At 37.7% G+C, this 20,889-nt stretch overlaps 1 protein-coding gene across 1 annotated transcript; it reads right to left on the reverse strand.

The window, feature by feature from the left end:
* Positions 1 to 1,529: 1,529 nt before the first annotated feature.
* On the reverse strand, positions 1,530 to 20,558 carry PLRG1 (pleiotropic regulator 1). Its single transcript, XM_069785679.1, has 15 exons — positions 20,452 to 20,558; positions 18,450 to 18,556; positions 18,087 to 18,229; positions 16,973 to 17,026; positions 15,315 to 15,408; positions 14,803 to 14,893; positions 14,507 to 14,608; positions 12,156 to 12,248; positions 11,674 to 11,823; positions 11,454 to 11,555; positions 10,837 to 10,939; positions 10,125 to 10,233; positions 8,468 to 8,607; positions 5,488 to 5,681; positions 1,530 to 4,474 (listed from the first exon to the last, which is right to left on the reverse strand). Exons 1-15 carry the CDS (start codon positions 20,458 to 20,460, stop codon positions 4,415 to 4,417), a joined length of 1,551 nt encoding a protein of 516 aa, XP_069641780.1. The 5' UTR covers positions 20,461 to 20,558; the 3' UTR covers positions 1,530 to 4,414.
* Positions 20,559 to 20,889: the final 331 nt, after the last annotated feature.

Here is a 20,889-nt window from a genome sequence, read left to right on the forward strand (position 1 = left end):
CAAGTCCACATCTAGAAACTCCATAGTTCCCATCTAAAAAGCAAACCCCGTAGAGTTTTTCGTGCTGCTTTACAGCAATTGGTAGAATACATACTAATTAAAGGGAAAATTCTCTTGGTTAGAGTTGGTCATTTTGCTGGAAAACCCCTCAGGTAATTTCCAACATCAAAATTTGTGAATGCTTAGGCTGGTATTTTTCAAGTTTCTGACAAATCCTAGATGAAATTACAATACTGAATGCCTCCTTATGAACTTTTTTCTTTTTTTTTTTTTGAAGATAAGGAAGCATAGGGAAAAATGCATGTGAAAAAGCGTTCACAGAAACAATTACATTTTGCTAGCCCTGAGATGCAGATTCCCCCCGTGCATCAAAATTCTTGGAAGGATATCTTTAGACAGGGATGGCCATTCATTTTTCATCCAAATTTTTTTCCAGTATTCAGCCAACTTCTGTCCTACTAAGCACAGAACTAAATTTGTAAGGCTTCAAGATGTAAAAGTCAGAAAACTGATTCTTAGCTGCTGCCATTAAAGAAGCATCAGATGGAGCCTTCCAAAGTGACAAGCTCTACCTAAATGACCACCAGTGAAATCTGTAGTTCCCTGCCTGCCAAGTTTTCAAACTACAGACAAAAACAAAGTCAAAAAGCTTCTCTCTCTTCATGCAGCATTCAAGCTCATTTCAGCTGAAGGCTTGTTTGCTTTCAAAGGAACGTAGTGATTCACCAACTGCATATTCTGCTTATGGAACAGCTTCCATAGAAAGTCATAGTTATGCTAGTTTCAAGTCCTGCTAATCTAGCATTAAATTTTATAGAACAAAATTGCAGGTTGACCTTTTTCAGCTGATCGGGCTTACTGGCATTCATTAATTTCCAAATCCTCACCATCTTCTTAGGAGTACTAATGAAAATTTAGAAGCCTTATCTAAAAAAGAATGATGCATCTTGTGCACAGGAAAATGCACCTTGTGTAGATACTTACATACATGATGTGCCAGACTGACAGTTTTTCCAACTCACTTGACAAAAAAACTCAACCAAACAAAAAAAACCCAACACACCCCACTGAGTGAAATCTTGACTTCAGAAATCAATGATAAAACTCCCATTGATTAATTGTGACCAAATTTTCAGTTATGTGCCATGGACAGAAATATCCCTTTAATTTGCTCCCAGTAAGACATGAAAAAATTAGTTTAAGCTTTTTTCCACCCACACAGCTCCCATCCAGAACCTTTCCTAGACCTCATATTTAATTCAAGAGGTTTCAATGTTTTATTTAAACGCGTTAGAGAAAATTCATGAACAATTCCGCATTTGGTTTGCTAATCCCTTCACGCATATAGGAAGCTCTTCATAATATACTAATCAGTACTTTTTCTCTCCAATACAGTAGATCTGCAAAAATAGTTGTTACTGTACTATGGGAAACTGTGAATTTTAATACTAAATTACTTCAACTTTCAATGTATTTAGTTACTTTTTTGTTCTTACTACAAAACCCAAAATGGAAAAAAAGACATGAAATCATGTTGTATTGAAGGTTTTATTGATGGCTAAATTGCTGTCACTCAAATCAGGTATAGCACTTTAATTCTTACCTAACAGGACTAAAAAGAAACTGGCTATTAAAGATTTACTTCTGTAAGCCTTTAAGTTGCCAAAGACAAACTGTTCTGCACAACTTTCATGCTGCCAGCAAATGACAGCATGCTAGCTGCATAGCTTACATGGGATGCTTTAGTATACAGCAAAGAGTGATCTTAAAATTTATCACTTTTACCAGTTACACCTTTTTGAATTATGTTACAAACAAAAAACATTTTCTTACTTCTCTGCAATTATGTACAGTATAAAACAAAACAAGCTTTGTGGCAGAAATGTGTGTGATTTGATCACATACAGAAGACAACATCAAATTTTATGAAATAAATGACAATAATTATTTTCTGAGATTAGACTCCCGTTCAAGATTACTTTAACTGACACTGCAGTGTGACACTTTCCAGAAGCACGGAAAATACATTCAATGGACCAGATCCTCCTCTTTTGCTTCACCTTATGACTTACATGGACAAATCTAATGTCACTGAATATCCTACACAATCAGGTATATGTCTATCACTATCTAGGCTTATTTTGCACTAGAGGAGCACTTAACTGAAATCTGATAACCTTGATGTGTCATAAATAATACTTACAGAAGTATATGTGATAATATTCACATTACTGTCAAGTGAAAGAAAAAACTGCTGGGAAGAAAATGAACATGCAAATCAAATGTTAAAGAATACAATTTAAAAAAAAAAAAATCACACTTAGAACTAGGACAGTGTATTATAAAGCCAAAAAGGAGAAGCACTATTCCAAATATTGGTGCACAGCCTTTAATTTCCAAATAAAATCTTTACCCAGGGCACAAAGAATGCTCTGGCAACCACTGCCCCATGCTAGCAGATGCCTGCAGAAGTCCAGGGAAGAAACAGGTTCTGCAGGAGACTTTCTGATCTCTCCTCAAAGCGATAAACAGTGGAATAAATGCAGTTTTTAAAGGAAAGTGCCAGTACAGAGACGTGCTAGAAATGTGAGCCAAACCCTCTAATTTCCCCTTCCTGATTCCAAATTACCAAAAGACATAGACACTTAAAAAAAAATAAAAAACCACCCCAAACAAAAAAAAAAAAGTCATAACAATCTCACCCCCTTTCAAGTAAGTTATTCCTCTCCACTCTGGTTTCCTACAGAGGATTTGACTGTGAACAAGAAAATTCTGTGTAACACCAATAATTCATTGATTTCTGGAATGAAGCATTAGCAGCAGTATAAAATACACATAAGCCACAACCTGTATTTTTCCCCTGTTATGTTAGTTAACAGCTGTAATAAAGATCTAGAAAAATTCAAATTATCATCCAAATAAAAGATATTTAATCCAACTTGTAAATACCAAATAATTCCCTCTCTTTTTTGTGAAGATGCTTCAGACAATAGCTGTCAACCCAAATTCAGTTATTTATGCAGCATGGACTCCCTTAAAATTACCTTGTCAAACATTCAAATTACAAATACAAGACCTCCTGCGCATCATAAAAGACAAGACAAAATTTCTCATAATATAAACAACACTTAGTTTTAGTAGCTTTTTGTAAGTTACATTGCAAGTAACTCCTTTCTCTAACATAAATCCCAGATTTGAAAGAAGTCAGACTGGCAGAGAGTAGAAATAATTATTGTGAACTGCTTGCTATCAATGCTGTGACCACAGAACAATTCTCAGCATCTACCCAGCATGAAACTTGCCACCACAGCTATTAACACGAGTACCAAAGTTGCCAACTACTGAATGGCTTGATAACTTAAGTCGTCGTCGTCCCCCCTCCCCCCCAAAGTACTTTAGAGCAGCACAGACATCACAGATAAGCTGTAGCAAGGAGGCTTACATGCTTACTGCTTGTTATGTGGCTGTTTGTAAACACAATGAGGTCCCTTCATGAGTACGAATTATCTTTCGGTAATTTTTTTTTATTTAAATCCCTTCATAAGATCATAGGGAGACAGCAACATGTAAAATTAAGGCTAGAATGACTTAAGAGCTTTTCCTCTTAGAGCTCAGTTTTAAAAGTTCGCTGTACTCTAATGTCATATATGATTTGGGTAAATGGGAAAAACAGGTGATTTACAAAGAAAGTCAACTGGTTTTAACCTTGTAGCAACTGAACAATATGACTTGACAGTGGTCCTTCCTATAGAAAGTCTATTCTGAAATGTAACAAGTGAAGATAAGTAGTTGCATATGAAAACTTTCCTAGGCAAAGAAACACTTTGAAGATCCATTTCATTCAATAACACAGCACTGTCAATGCTCAGTGGCTGTGTTTATAAAACAAACTACATTATTATTATATTGTCCCACTTCTTTCTTGATTACTCTATTATGCTATAATTGAGTATATATACTGTTCCATTACAGTACATACTTAGCACATGTACAGTAAACAATACTGGTCTAAAATCTAAAAGTGTCACTCAAGGAATTCCCAGTAGGTGGCTTCTGTGCATAAATTTGCAATTAATTTTTGGAGTCAAGCAAGGGTCTTCCAGAAAACCTGGCTCATCAAAATATTTTTAGACCTACACTCAATAGATTCATATAAAAAAAGTGATGACCTGCACATCCACCCTTTTCATGAACTATATGTGCTCCACAAAGAGAAAGTTAACAGCTGCAACTGGTTTGCTGGGATCACACCGAAAAAAAGACAAAAGGACAGAGAAATAAAATTTATTATAAAACATGTTGAAATAGCAATGACTGAGCTGACTTCCTGCTCTGCTGGTCTAGGCAGAACAAAATGTGACTGAACACTCTCAGGAAAGCCAAAACAAAATCACAGCATAAGTATGTTGCCACATTAAAAACGCTTTCTCTTGATAATTTCTGGTTTCCAGCTGACAGGATGAGTTTCTTCAGTCTAAAGAGAAAAAAGAAAAAACTCGTAAGGATTATTTTAAACTTGCAATTCACCTGTAATTAGGGTTTAGTTTAAAATATTACTCACATAGTATATATACTCTATTTCATATGTACCATTATAATTACCTAATCTACTACGTAATTAATTTACCCAGATGAAATTTTATATCATCCCACTGTCTGAAGTACATGACAAGACTTGTTTGGGGGTTTTTTTTGTTTGGTGTTTTGTTTTTTGGTTTTGCAACACGGACAAAACTCAGGCTGCCAACGGCATTTCAGAAACAACACTGTAGTGATCAAAGCACAGGAACAGAAATTCCAGTGACAGTCCTTCCAGTGATATCTAAATCGGTATTGGCAGATACCACAGAGTCTACAGTTTGCCCAATTGCGAAATGGATTAAAACATTCCTTATTCCTTTATATTTAAGGGTTGTTCCAAGTCTAATTCAATGCAAAATTTCCAAGGCTTAATAAAGGTCCTTATATTCTTTATATTGAATGCATACTCCAATAAACTATACAATAATGTATTGTCTTCTCCATTAGTAAATGGATTCAGATTTGAGAATAACAGTTTGAAAATAAGCTATTTACTCTGAATTCTAAAAATTGTCACGGCAAATAACAAATCTAGATCATATACAGAAGTACAATAAATCTTTAAAATGTAATCTTTTTGCTAATTCCCATGTTTACAACCACACACAATCCCCTACTGGCTTCAAAACACAATGTACATTATTGTATTAAGATTTCTCCAAAGTGTATCACAAAGGACTTTTGCAGAAAAGTTGATGGACCTGACACTTATTTGTACTATAGCATATAATAAGAAATTAGGATTGCAGAAACTAGCTGCTGCCCTTGTAACATTATTACACACTGCTTTCAAACGTTAATAAAATGGATTACACAAGTCTGTGCACACCCCTTACTGATATGTGTAACATTTGTTTGAAATCTGTTGATTTCATGAAAATACATTAAGACAACACTTGGACATACCGCAGTATCATCTTCTTTGTATACTTTTATGGTTTTATCAGCTTCAGCAGTTAGCAATCTGCTTTCTGACTGGTCAAAAACACAAGCAAATATTCCTGATTCACTGTCCAAAGAGCCTGGCTGTACAGCTGCATGTACTCTCTGAAAATTGTATCCAGTTCTCCAGTCCCAAAGATGCATAGTACCATTATCAGCTAAAACAGACAAACATATTTAGTATTTTAACCAGTTAATTTCTATCAGTTTTCTAAAAACAGTATCATGAACAACTAGTTAATACATTAGGAATACATCAGCTATAACATTAATGTAGAATAGCTCAGTACACCCTACAAGGTTTCCCATTTTCTACTGCTTTCCTTCTTAGTTAAGAAAGGCTGATCTTGTTTAAGAAGGCTGATGAAAACTTCCTCAGAATTTCATCCAGTTTTGCATCAGAGGGATGATATACTACATCACAAGGCAATTGCGGCAAGTTGCTGTGGAAGCAAAGTAAGGACAGGCATTCTGAATATCAAGCTCCCTGTTCAGTACCTCCACTAAAATTGAACAAAGAGGTATCATCCTGTCAAACAGATGACAGACATTAAACAAAGCTGTAATGGGATATAGGCTCAACGTTTGCAGAAGTTCTATTTCAAATACAGATAAAACCACTGCCAGTATTACTACTAGTGCTACCGGGTATTCACAGCAATCTAAACTCTGTATTCAGAAGGATGCTCTCACAGCAATTTTTCAGTTACAAAAACCCAACCCCTTCCCAAAGCATTATCTAGCCACAACACATCTACTAGAAGTTTCTCCACAGCTGCCAGCTAGACAAGAAATCCACATGTTTCAAGAAGGGTGCTTCTGCAGTAAAATACTCTAAGGTAACCTCAACTATTTTAATTCAGCATCAACTTCTTTGAAGTTGCTGTAGATAGCATGAGGATGTAAAGGAGGGGGGAGTCAATATTCAAGTTTTAATTTTTAAAAAACTCACAAATAGTGTTATTAAAACTATAGGGGGTTTTTATGTGGAAAAGGAACAAATTTTTCTAAAGCCTTAACTACTACTAACACAGAAGTATCCTACAAAGATATTCTAGAAGAGTCTTCAAAATAATACAGAACGAGTTACAAGACCAGTCCAGTTATTTTGTAATGTTCTTGCTCTCACTATGAATGCACCAGTTGTCAGATAGAGCTTTATCCAAATTTTAAAATCAAGGGCCACTGTTATGCATACTTGGAAACATAACCAAGGTAAGCTGACAATATAATCGGCTATCTTCCAACTCCTGCTTAGCACATTTCCATTTTTTTCCACATCCTCAGCCTACATAACATACTGTATCAAACGGGACCAAGAGCACATGGGACCAAATGGGACTAAACACATTTCAGTATTTCAAGTGCAACTTAATTGTTACTTTTTTTTGTTATGGACTGGTTACAAATAGAGAAATGTTCTTCATAATATCTGCTTCTGCAAACTCATGGAACCCATCTTAAACTGTTTTATCACATGTGATGCTATGAATTAAGTCCCATACTTCTTTACAACTACCCAAAAGATTAGACAAGCAAAACCAAGAGGTAAAAACTCAGGCTCTGCAAAGTTATATGGAACAATACATTCTAGCCTCTTAATTCACTTTCCTCTGACTGCTAGAGTTCTCTCAGGACAATCTCACAATTAAACAACTGGTCTACTCTGAGATTTGGGTTTAACCTCCTCCTTTAACTCTGGTTTCCCATGCAATCTTGGACTCTAGGGCTCAGCTCTCAGCCATAAAATTAGGACTCCCTGTTTTCCACACTATTTACTCATTTCCCATTTATAACAGCATATACTTCAAAAACACACTTAAAATCTCCCTCCTATGTAGACACAGTGCCTTAACAAAAAGATCTGAATTCAGCTGGGATTTCTAGAAGCTACTTTCAAAAAAACTTGTCACTAAAAAAGGCCTACATATGTACTTTGTATTGTACAAACATAGAACTCAGAAACATCATAGATTATGTAGTAACACATACTCCCACCAAAATATTTCTTAACTGATATATAGAAAAAGGCAACCTGCAGTATGAGATAATAACTGTTCTTACATAAAATTATTCACGATCAGATGCAGTAAGCATTCAGTACAACTCAGATACATGAACACAAACTAGTAGTCCCCAGAATCTGGGGGCTCACAGACCACTAACAATACTTTAATGTATCAGATGATTATTAAATTCATGAAGCTTTTAAGTGAAAAAATTAAATCGATGCGTCACAAAGGACACAAAATCCTCCCTGAATATATGTAGGCACACTGGAGCCAAGTGACTAGTTTCTTAATTCCAGAACACTTGAGCGTACAGTATTGCTGAGTAAACGTGGTTTTGATTCATAGGGCCAAATAAAATTAGGAGATTAGCTATCAATCTTTTAAGCGATACAAAGATAACATCAGAAAATGCATGCAAGAAACTTCGAGACAACAGAACCAATGCATTTGAGCTGCATAAAAACCAGGGCAGAGATCACATTTAAAGGGTACAGCAAGCTTTAGCAAGATGTTTCTATATCCTCTATCCATTCTCACTGCATCAACATGTTACTAACAGAGAGCAGCTAACAGCGAGCCAGAAGTCTCCAAGGCAGCTTCCAATTTCCTCACCGCTCCCAAGGGGACACTAACAATTCAGACTCAGATCATAGCAGATGGACTCGGGAGCCTTGCAGCAGTAGCCAACTGAAAAGAGGAAACCTCTTCCCTGCACCACATTAGAAGTCCTTTCAAACACATTTTTGTGCATGCAGCTCAGTAACATCCAAGAAGATATAAGCAGCCCTACTCACTATGAAATGAAGTTGTATGCCGTAGCAAGCTTACAGGCCCAGATAAAGGAGAGCTCAGCAGGCATCTTTAAGGACTTCCAGCCATGTATACATAGGGGAGCGGAAAAGGGAAATATGAACATGTATTTCTCATTTTACCTCCTGAGACCAGAACACCATCGGAATTTACAGCCAGCGTGTTGATAATAGCATTGTGACCAGAGAGGTTTTGAATGAAATTTCCATCTGGGAATTTCCACTGCTTAATATTATCTGGAGAACCAGATGCAAATGTGTAACTGAAAGAAAATAAGGACAGTATATTAAAGTTCAAAACAGCTGTAGGGATAGCATACATCCTACACTGCAACTAGCATTTAACAGTAGTGTCAAAGTTACTTATACTAAAACCGCTTTTCTGACATTTTTACTTTGCATAAAATGAAGCAACTCTATGAAGCCGTGAACTACCTGTTTCCTTCCTGCTCCATAGACTACCTAAACTTTATAAATCCTACACCATATAGGAAGTTAATATGCAAATAAACATTAAAAATGCACATTAAGTTATCGTCAGTTGTATTCTGGCAAATTTTCATGTTTAAGGGCATCATCAGCACAGGTATCAGGAAAAGAAACAAAGCACAAAACCAGTATTGGCTAGTCCTCTAAAACTACACAACCAAGGATAAAGCACTGCAAAAAAGTGAACTATGAAAGATCATTTGTTTTACTAAGTTACCATAAAATAATCAATTCCCTCATTTTAACACATGGAAGCAGTTAACAAGGTTATTTGGGTAGCACATACAAAAGCCTGTAGGAATATTTTCAGTTGCCACAACATCTAAGCGATTTGCTGTCTACTTAACAGATTCTTCAATAACAAAATAGATTATTAGGAAAAAATACTGAAATATTAAAAGCTACAGAAATACTGAAACAAAAAATACTAGGCTGACAGTTGCTACTGCTTGATAAAAACACTTCAAGTTTTTTTCAGAGGTATGATTGATGAATCTGAAGCCAGATTTTTTTTTTTTTGGCAGAATATAAGAAAAATAGGGTTTTTTTCTGCTATAGCTAACAGGGATAGCATGAGTTTTTTATAATTTTTCAGACACACAGATTGGATCTGAACTGATTCATAAAGATTCTGAGCTTCTGCACTGACAGAATTTCATCTTAAGATATAGAATGTGCAGAAGTACTGCAGTTCTATGTGAATTCCTTTTCTCCATTGTTTTAATGGGGATTTATCTGAACAGGCAACTGTTGATATATCAAAATATAGTATCTAAGTTCAGAGTACTTCCAACAACACCTGCTTCAAAGATTAAATACTCACAAGAAGTTTCTTTTTGAGGTCAGTTAGATTGAAGTGTCTTGTGCAGTGAAACACATATTCAAAACAATCCTTTTGTATTAATCACTGCCTCCTTTAGCATTATTCAGATGTGCCACTTTACAACATTACTTCACTTTCTGCTAACAATCATTCAGTTACATATTTATTATTAGCCTTACAAGCCCAGCATCTCTGGTTTCTCAAGGACTGCATCCCAGGCACATACATAAGAAATTCTGTGGGATATAAGACATTCTCAGGATTGCTAATGTACACCAGTGCCAATACTTGGGGAGCACAATCAGTGTAGTAAAGGTATTTGAGAAGTGATATGTACATTTTTACAGCATTCTAAGCTCCTTAGTTTTTCATATTATTTTGCCCTACCATTTAAAATTATCACTCACATTGGCTGTCACCACACAATGTTGTGAACTGTGAAAGTGTAAAAGAATGAGGGAAACGTACTGTCTTGGATGTAGCACTACTGCTCTTACAGATTTCTTGTGATTTGTCAAAGTAACACGAGTTTTTCCTGCCACCAAATCCCAGAGCCGTATGGTAGTATCATGACTGCCTGCAATGAAAAGAAAATAAAAAATGATAGAATCAGCATGATGGTTTCTATTATCATTACCATTTTGACATGGCAGCCAAAACTTTTGTATCTGAAAGAGACAAAAATATTGTTAATGTTTGTTACAAAAATATGATACTAATGCCACCTCAGACAAGAAAGATGCTGGATTGTAATAGTCCCATGCAGTTTGAAATTCAAGGAAACCTAAGTAGTTACACAACAAGGCTAGATTTTGACATAACAGGAAAGAAAATAAACTTCATATTTAGCCATGGTACTGGACACTTCTTAACTGAATTGGGGAGAACTGTGGAATATCACAGAAAATGCAAGTCTCAGTACATATTACAACAAAAAACGTAAACACCAGAAACAAAGGAAGTGCAGAAAAACTTTCAAACAATGCACAGCTATATTTGCTTAAACATACCATTAATAGCATGAAATAACCACTGCATGGCCCATTTTCAAGAGAAAACTAATAAGGGAAATTGAATAAATTAACAAAGATAACATTATGGACCTCACATAATTACTGAACAAATACATTCATGATTATGTTTTACAATCATATTACTTGTGAAACCATGCCCACTATACCTGTAATAATTTGTGGTTCTGCAGCTTGGCACTTCACTGTCGCTACCGCATTTGTGTGCCCCGATAGTGTGTGCACGCTGGCTTTCGTCCTCACATCCCAAATCTATGAATTCACAGTAAGTCAGTCACAGAGGTCAATAACAGGTGCATATTAAACATATTTTAGGCACTGTCACTGATTACATGAATTCCTTGCCACAGTTCTACAGATTAAACAATGGTATTTAGGTTTTTTTCATCCAACAATTAATCACACAACGGCATCAGCTGGCAAATTTCAAGGGGAGCACAGAGCTTGCCACTGAATTTCCAGACATACAGATAAGTTAAAGTCACCATAAAACCATACCATCTTCTAAATATAGCAAACTGATCCTATATACTATGTAGTCTACCTACTAAGTTAAGAAATAAAACATTCTCCTGAAGTGACACTGCATTTTTGCATATTCGGGCTTCAGTTTTTATCAACAATGGAAGACAAAATTAACATAAACCATCTTACTATTTTCATCTTGATTCATGGTAACTTTTGGTAAGTATTCACTTTTACAAATAGAAGATGTTGAAACACATTGACATATCAAGATGTTAAAACATAACAATGCTATACTTACTCTTGCTGTTGAATCTCTGCTACATGTTACCAGTACATCTATTGTTGGATGCAAGTCTAAACCATAGACAGCACTTAGATGACCATGGTAATGTCTGATAACCTAGATGAATAAAAAAACCGCACACACAATAACTGAATATTTGAAAGAATATTCTAAATGCTTTGATTTTTATATTTGCCACCACCAATTAATTCCAACTGAAGACACTACAGCTTACCTTATTGTATTCAAGATCCCAGCATTTCACTTGTTTGTCTTCTCCACAAGAAAATAGGTATGGACTTCTTGCACTTACTATCACCCCTCGTACAGTACTGATGTGTCCCGTCAAAGACAATTTCAATTTGCCACTAGCAAGGTCCCAAATCTGCATCAAAATAGGTATTTTGAGGTAGAGAGGTAAAAGCTACATAGTGATAGTCTGGGTAAACAGCCCAGATGTAACTGATACTGTTGCATTTTAAGTTAAAAATTACAATAAACATTTGCTCTCCAGCTACTACTATGTAATAAATGAAATCTCAAGGAGTAATACTCCACAAATCCTTTATGACTAGGTAATAAAAATGTTCTACAGTTCATTACTCTGCAAGCAGTAAGCAAGAAATTGCTTCCAAGGGCTGAAGACATTTTTAAGTAACAAGAGAACAAAAAAACCACCCCCCACAAACTTTGTCAGTGACTTCTTGAACTTGTTACCTTTATGGTTCTGTCAGCAGAGCCAGTAACAAACCACTGATTTCCTGGTTCTACTGCAATACATCTCACCCAGCCTAGGTGACCACTGATAACCTTTAGAAAAAACAAAATTTTTTCTAAATCAGAAATAATACACATATATCTGTCAATATAATTTTCATTCTCCAACACTGGAATTTGTTAGTGTTCACCAAGAAACACACGGTCCCCCAAAAGTCAAATGCAGAGTTAGAGCTGAAGAGAGCTTCATTTCTACTGTAGTTAAATGAAGAGACTACTAGAAATGTACATGTCATACAGCAGACTTGGGAACTTGCAATACAGAAATACCCTGTTCCTATAAGCAACTTTTTCAAATCCTTTGAGACTCCATAATACTGTGGCTCAACACCTGAGACTTTGCAGAGAAAGACTGTATTTAAGCACAAGTTCCTCATGCTGCTATATATTGCTTATACAAAAATAAAGAATAATTATATAAAATCTTAACTGTTAAATCACATTGCCATATAATAAGCTCTTAAAGCACACCACCACCTCCTTTTCCCCAAATAAGGGGTAATATGAGTGTGTCAGAAACTTTCTGGTAACAAAATACTGGGGACAGATCTCACAAGAAAAGCTCCACCAATACACGGCTTGCTTACAGCAGCCTTTCTGTTTCTCTAATTTCTCTGAAGTCAGACAACTAAAATCAAAACCCATATTTGGTTTCACTGGATGGCATATTTCATGTACCGTCATACAGCTCACTTCAAAAGATCTAAAACACAGCAAAAGTTCTTAGGCAGAAATACTTTGGAAAGCTAAAGTGGATTCTTCTCACCAGATGAGACCACAGCTGCATACATTTGAGATAGCTGTCTAGATTTCTTTATAGTCTAGGAATAGAAACAGGCATTTCCATGGGAGAAATCTAAGAAATAATTAATCTGACCTATTTTAAGTCCCCATCTTTCACAAATGGCTTTAAACCAAGCTTAGGAAGACCAGTTAAAGTGTAGATCTTAAGTAACAGATAAGATGAAACCCACGTTTGGTGTTCCAGCTATGCTCCTATTTCTGAGTTGCTTGAACAAGCTTTTGTCCTGTTGAGTAAGGATTTTGATAGCAAATCTCCACTAAAACTGTTTACACATAAAGTTAGTACAGTGACTTGAATTGTATTTACAGTCTCTCTCTAAAAAGAAAGTGCTCCTAACAAGTAGGCAATTTTCATTTGTTTACCTTCAATCTCTGATGGGTTTATTTTGGTGCCATTTTTTTCAAATGGCATTCGCCTTAATTTTTATAGAGAGGACATTCCAATACTCTGTATTTAGAAAACCTATATAATCCTTTGACCTCAAGTGTTTTTCAAAAAATTACTTTGAGATTAGCCTTAAGATTTATGACTAATACATCTCCTTCTGAAGATTTAAATGCCTATAAATGGTGCTATATTTAGATGAACAGCGCTAAAACAATACAATTCTGACACTAGAGCATGAGATTTTTAAATGTCAGGAAAGCCTAACATTCCTAAAATAATATTCATCCTTTCTCAGACAAAATATGAAATTGCTTAAATTTCATAGTAAGAATCAGCTCTTTTAGAAAAAAAAAAAGTACATGTTCAAACAGATACACCTGAAAAGTTAAAAAGATCTGAACCAATACATATACTTAGAGATTTCTCCTTCAACTCAGCTACCCTGCCATACTCATCACCAAAACGTTTAAAGATGCTATGAGATTTTGGGGCAATGGCCGCTATTACTCCCTAAGAAAATTAAAAGGTAAATTAGATTAATTCAAAAACAAGACTAGAAGTCAAGCCTTGACTGACTAGTCAAGTCAATCTAAACTGCAGAGATAATTTGTGATTGAAGTATTCAGCTTTTTTCCCCCCATTTTCATAGCAAGTAAAAGAAGTCTGGTTGACTCAGCCATTGACTGCCTTTAAGTGCTTTTGGAGACAATTTCATTACGTTAACACTGCTAGAGTATTTCTTTAACATTAGTTTCAAATTTTGCACCTTGTCTTTGAGTTCCTCTACCAAAGAAGCTGACTAGAAAAGAAAAAACAAACTCTGTAACGAATTTATCATAATACAGCTACACATATGTAAACAAAACAGTAAAATTAATAATATTCACAAAATAATTTGCTAAATAGAATGAAAAATATTTGTAATCTAACCTCTTTGTTATTTAAGAAGAGAGTGTGCATAAACAACTTAGTTGTGATCACTTTTCATTTGATTTCATTTTTATGAATGAGAAGAAAAATTATGCTTTGAGGTCTTTATAGAACATAAAACATTCATTTACTTTTATATGCATGTTCATGTCACACATCTGTAACTTACTCTGTACAGTTTCCAAGGTGGATGCCACTGAGGTTTGGGCATGGTTGGAGCCTTCTTTGCCATTAATGCAGAATTTTTGTTTCCACCAGCTTCCACCATAGCCTGTAAGTTAAAAGGAAGGTTACTCTTATGCTTTATAACTTACCTCTCCTTAAAAACTAAAGCCTTCTTGCTCTGATGTCTCAACACTGATTAAATTTAGTCAGTCAGGAGATCTCCACACAACAGACAAATGAATCCAGAAGCAATCTGGTGAACACTAAGTACTTTCTACATTAGATGTGCAACAAACTCACCACAGACATCCCAGGAGGCTGCGAACGCTCAGATATTCCAGCATGCCTGTAAATATCACCCACACCAGCAGCTGTCCGATTTGCATCCAACCTAGGTTGAATGAAAATGGTCGATGAATTGGAATCAACTTTCTTTTACTAAGTGATAAGGTATCACAGGGCTGCATCCAGTCAAGTGTTGTACACCTCCACAACCTCTCTGGGCAACCTGTTCCAGTGCCTGACCACCTTAAGGTAAGAGACACGCACAAAGCCTCACTTTTTTCTCTTCTATCTAAACAGAATTTCCCCTGTTCCAACTTCTGCTCATTGCCTCTCGTGACATCCAAGAAAAAAAAAAAAAACAACAGCATACAGAAAAATGATGCCTGGCCACACTAAAAGTAGTTTCTTTAAACATTTTATAAATTAGAACATTCAAAATACTCAAAGTAGCTCTCATCCTGACTTCTGTGTTTTGCCTTGAAATTCCCATAGATAACAAAAGTGTTAATGAAGTAACACAGCAGTACCTGGACTGAGAAGCAGGAAGTGCTACGGCTAAGGACTGTGCTGCAGATTCACTAGGCATCCTCTGGACCTTAGTATCTGCTGTCAGAGCCACACCTTGAAAGAAAAAAAACAACCACAACACAGTAAAAGCAAAGACAACTCTATTAAAAAGAAAATCCAGAAAAGTATATCATACAAACGTATATACATACACACACACGTACACCTGCAAACAAGGGCTTGTCACACCCCGTAATATTAAATCCCAGCATTCAATGACATCATTTTTCACATGCAAGTCAAATCTACTGAAATTTTTATTTTGGCCCAAATCCTTTCTATCTTGATTCTACTACATACGTAGGTACAAAATTTCTACAGTAAAAACCAGGATTATTCTGTCATTTGAAACAAAAAAGTCTAACTAGGAGCAGCATCCATCTTTTTATCTAGCTTCAACTACTATGGAAATCTCTACACAGTGGCTGGCATCATGCAGTGGTGCCAGAACTACAAAAGGCTTAGTCGTGCTGAAGTGAGAATTTCAGACTACAACTTATGATTTATAACCCCATCCTAGGAACAGATAGCTTTTTTTTTTTTTTTTTAATTTAAGAACTCTTTGCAAAGCGTAGTTTTGGTGCACACTGGTGAATTTATCCCATTTCTCTATTTCTTTTCCTAACCAAAGTTCTGGCAGTTGACAACAAAAACAATATTTGGGTGAGATGCCCAAGTTAAAACAAGAAACAACAGAGAAAGAAACCTAATTTTTAACCCCAACATATCCGATTCTATAAAAAGAACACTGAACTTGAAGAAACCTCTATGAGCAATTCTTGACACTGCAGTTACAGGGAACTATGCACATTTCTTTAATGGCTGAGGGTCTATTGAACACTCACGTTTCTTAACTTACAAATCAAGCCACAACAGATTTTCCACCATACTTGTAATAAACTTAAGCACTAACAGTAAAAGATCAACAGCTAAAACTAAACCGCCACAAGGACAGAGCAGGATTGATCAGTAACAGTGACAATTAGCAATAGCCAATGTAACAACACAGAAACATAACCTTTCCAAGCACAGACAAAACCAAATGACACTAAAATTAGACCCTAATGTCTCCTTCTCAGAGCAAGGCAGTGATACCTACACCTTTCTGCTCTGATGATGACAAGCAGGACACACTCCCTCTTGTCATTCAAAGTCCTTCCAGCCGGACACCCCCCTCCTTGTTCACAACAAAATTCTAAGAGCAGCTCTGCCACAACAGTGGAGGCACCAGAGGTCTGTGGGTCTCAGCAAGCTCTCCAAGAGAAAGGGGACCACAATATCAGAGAGGCAATTCCTAGAACATCTTTATGATGAAGTTACCATGGGAGGTGAAATCTCATAGAAATGCATGACCGTCTCACAGCAAGCTCACATCCACAGAGGCTTAGTGAAAAGCCACTGCATCTGTACCTAAATCCTCCTACCTCCTATCCCAGAACATTTATCAGCCACAAAACTCTATGCATCAATACTATGGAAGACTTGAATGGCATTTCCCACTACTTTTAGGTATGGATTCACAGCAAGAAGAAGTCTGCTCCTCCTGCTAGGATGGAGGATGCCTTGTTCTTACAGGACACCAAAAACTGCACGCAAACGCTCACAGAATTTTACTTACCAGGCCCAGGTGGGTATGGATGTGTACCAGTTATCAAATACTCAAGTTCTTGTCCTAAAGAACAACAAAACATCGTATTAGTAACTACATTTCGTACTGCACTGCACATGATGCACTCAAACAGGAATAGAGTAAAACAGAGCAGGTCATACATAGAAGAAACCAGCAACCACTTCTAACGTACTACACTTAGACGTTCCTTATTCTCATTAATTTCATTTATTCTGGTTATCTCAGTTTTATAACACTCAATAGTAAAAAAACATTTTTGAAATGGTGAGGCTACCTGTTATCAAGAAGGACTCTCAAGAGAAAAATCTTCATACTGTCAAAGATGCCTTTTGAAGTAGGTATCATGGAAAAGGATTCAAGTACACAAATAGCATGGGTGTCTGAAATGTAAGCTAGTCAAGACAACTGATTGTCTGTGGTATCAGAAAAGAAAGAGGTTGTTTTCTTCTTAAAAGATTTTTCATTATCTCTCAATGTCTTTCACTTTCAGAATACTTCCAAATAAAGTACCTTGGGGAAAAAAAAAATCTCAACTAAAATAAGGTGGTATTTGGCACTCTTTAGAAGAGAAGTTTTCATGTGGTATCTACCTAATACATACAGGTTTTATATATAACAAAACATAGATTGAAAAAACCTGCAGATTTAAAATAAAGAGTTATCTGGTTTAATAGTTCCACAGCTAAAGGAAGTCCGAAAAAAAAATATCTATGAAACAAAATAAAAAAACACCAAAACAACAAAAAAGCATGTCCTTGACCATCATGAACTTGTAAAAAGGAGAAATACATTACTCATCTTTCTCTAATACATAAGTACAGCACAAACTAATGTTACTGTAAAAATTACTCTTTTTACTAATGAATTACTGTAGAGATTTCACAGCACCCTATTACTCCTTTGTTAAAACAAACCTCCTCCTTGTTCTGAATCACTTGCCTCCTGTGGACCCTAGCAAGAAAAATACCAATCAAAAAAACCCATGTATCTTGATTTCCATATTTATCTCTGATGGATTAACATTGGACTGCATTCTTCAGATTTTACATCAGTGAGACTGTTACAAAAGAAAGGACAAATATACCACTAAGAGCAAACTAACCTTGATTTCCAGAATACGGTTTGTGTCCATAAGGATCCCCGGTGTTCGGGCCTCCTTTCTCTCTCAAGTTTTCTTTAAGAGTAGGCATGTGTAACACTGAGCCATACTCTGTACGCAGCTTAACTGCCATCTTTACTTTGTGACTGTTGGAAGAGTGAAGCATAATCCTGATTAAACCCCGATTTTTGAACTGTTATTAAGTTTTGAAATATTTTAGAGAAGGTTTTATACAACTTACTTTACAATTCTAATATTCTTCTTCCGTCAAGACTACACTGTTGACTCTATAGAAACATCTGAACTTCTGACTTGGATGGAATAATCACTAATGTAGTTTAAAACTTCACTGAGCGCAGTACTTACCTTTCTTCATCTAACGGGATAGGCTTGGCGTTATCAGCTACAAACATATCATGGGTTCTCTTCAAGGATCTGAACACAAGTGTGTGCACAGAATGCTTCTGGACTTCCTAAAATAAGTAAAAGAACATTAAAGTACATTTGGACATAATTAAATAAAAAATTGAAAACTGAAACATAAATTGACCCAAGTAGCAATTTCAGACTTCAGTACTGTTAGATGACGTAGCACCACTTAGTTCAGAGAAAACACCACTCCTGAGTTTATCTGTTAATTGCTTTAACTCAGTGTTTACTCAAAATAACACTCCCTTTCTTGGAAACTGCCGAGACATTGAAAAGCAAGACAAAAACCATGATCAAACTTTTTGCACCAGCATCTACATGACAAAAGCATGAGTGTGCAAGCTTTTTCCCCTCAGCCCTTCCAGTTCTGTTTTTATATGTAGGCAATAAAGTAACCAATTCCGAAAACACTCCTGTAAATTTTATTTCAATGACACCATAAAAAGAACAAGGGCAACCATCAGCTTCCGTGCACAGTGCCACTTTACCTAAGCACAGCACAGTTTACTGAGAGAAAACCTGGGATCAAACCTAACAAAATTTGTTTTCCTTTTATAATTTTTGTTTGTTACTATGAGCAAAACATTCTTAAAATCCCATTCAGGAACTAACAAGCAAAATTTAAAAGCTATTAACTTATACAGAATATTTGCTTACCAACAGTACAATTCATTTTTTAATTAATATTTTCTTCCCAATGGACAAAAAAAATTGTTGGAAATCTGAGCCTCCTTGCTTAGGTACAAAGCCAAAGCTCTCTGCATGACTGTATGTTCTGTATGTCACGCAAACAATGGCAACAAACTGGAAGCAACATTACTAACTTTTGGCATTGGATATCATCAACTGCCCAGCCTTCAAGATTCATTACACAGGTGCCTTCCCTATTAAGCTCTCTGTAGGTTCTGTTTTCCTGCTCTGGAAGTTGTTTGTCCACTCACTGACCCACTCTGCAGTGGCTCTTACCCTCCCAACTCGGTAGCACCTACACAAAGGTTTTTGCTCTTGCTCAGTGAGTTGCTGCAAGCTCCACGTATTAAGTGAAAAAAACCTGCAACATTTGGAATTGGGTTAGGAATTTCATACATCTGAAGAAAGAGATAAGAATTACAGCAGCTAATTACTATTCAACAACAGCAGCTGTTGAAATCATCACATGAGTAATAGGTAACACAATGCCTCCCCAACAGAAAAGAAGCATCTACAAATATTTTTTTGACAGACACTCTTCTGTAAAAAGCAGCTAACAGTGTTGCATAGGGCAGCAGTCTTTGCACCTTCTCATATACTCCTGACAATGATACTCGCTTTTGGAAACACACGATATTCACCCCACAGTAACTACTCCACGGCCTATAAAACCAGCGACCTTCTCCCCAGCTTTACTTCCAAGCTCTCACAGAAAATCTACCACTTTCTTGACTAGCTGACAAAGACAGTAAGTCACTGGAGATTGGGCATCACAGCATCACTTCCCCAGACCCTAGCACCAATTCCACATCCGGCCTAAATCTGGCAAAGCAAAACCGCTCGCTGCTGCTGACTCCTGCCCAGGCCCACAGGGCCCAAGGACCCGCACCACGGCCCCCGCGAAGCAGAGGCCACAGCCCTCAGGCCGGCCAGAAACACCCCTCTCGCTTCCTGCGGGCAACTCGCTCTCCCCCAGGGCGGACCGGGCAGGGGCTGGGAAGCCGGAGGGACCGCCATGGCCTATGCCCACAGCAGCCCTTCCGTACCAAGGGGAAAGGGGGCGGGGGGCGCGGGGCGGCGCTCGGTAGTCCGCGCACGGCCTCCCCCCCGCCACCGCCCGGCCTCGGCTTCCTCACGGGCCCAATCCACCCCGCTGCCCCGGCACCGCTCCCTAGTCTCGCCCGGGACGCCTCAACGGCGAGGCAGGGAGGACGCGAGGGGCCCCGCGGCGGAGCCGACCGCCCCTCACCTCCACCATGGCGCCGGCGAACTCCCACCGCCGCCGCACTCCGCCAACCGCTATGGAGGCGCTTCCGGCGGCTAGCCCCGCGCCGCACCGGAAGTGACTCGTCACGAACGCGCGCCCAGACGGGCGCGCGCGGAGGGGCGGGTTAATAAAGGGGGGGCGGGGCTTACATCACACTCGCGGCGCGCTGAGGGTCGCGGGTTCGAGGCCCGCGGGCGCTGGCGGGGGAGTGTCGTCCGATGGGGGCGGCGCCCACGCGGGGCACTTACGGGTGCCTCCCCCCCAAAAGCACCGTCCCCCGCGGCGAGAGGGCTGCAGTGACGGGAAGCGACCAGAAGAGCGCAATATTCTGCTTTCTGAAGGGCAGCTGGTGGTGTCCTCAGCCGGCCCCAGAGTGCTGAGGGAGTAAGTGACATCTCTGCAATGGTTCCCCCACGCTGA

Source organism: Haliaeetus albicilla, chromosome 1 (genome assembly GCF_947461875.1).
Source record: "Haliaeetus albicilla chromosome 1, bHalAlb1.1, whole genome shotgun sequence".
Classification (NCBI taxonomy): Eukaryota; Metazoa; Chordata; class Aves; order Accipitriformes; family Accipitridae; genus Haliaeetus; species Haliaeetus albicilla.

Bases quoted from the DNA above. Each gene is read 5' to 3' on its own strand.
- PLRG1 (XM_069785679.1), bottom strand. The intron at 18,230-18,449 runs GTAAGTACTGCG...CTCTTCCAACAG, and splicing joins ATCCCGTTAGATGAAGAAAG to TCACAAAGTAAAGATGGCAG. The intron at 12,249-14,506 runs GTAAGTTACAGA...TTTTTTCTAAAG, and splicing joins CACCTTGGAAACTGTACAGA to GTTATCAGTGGTCACCTAGG.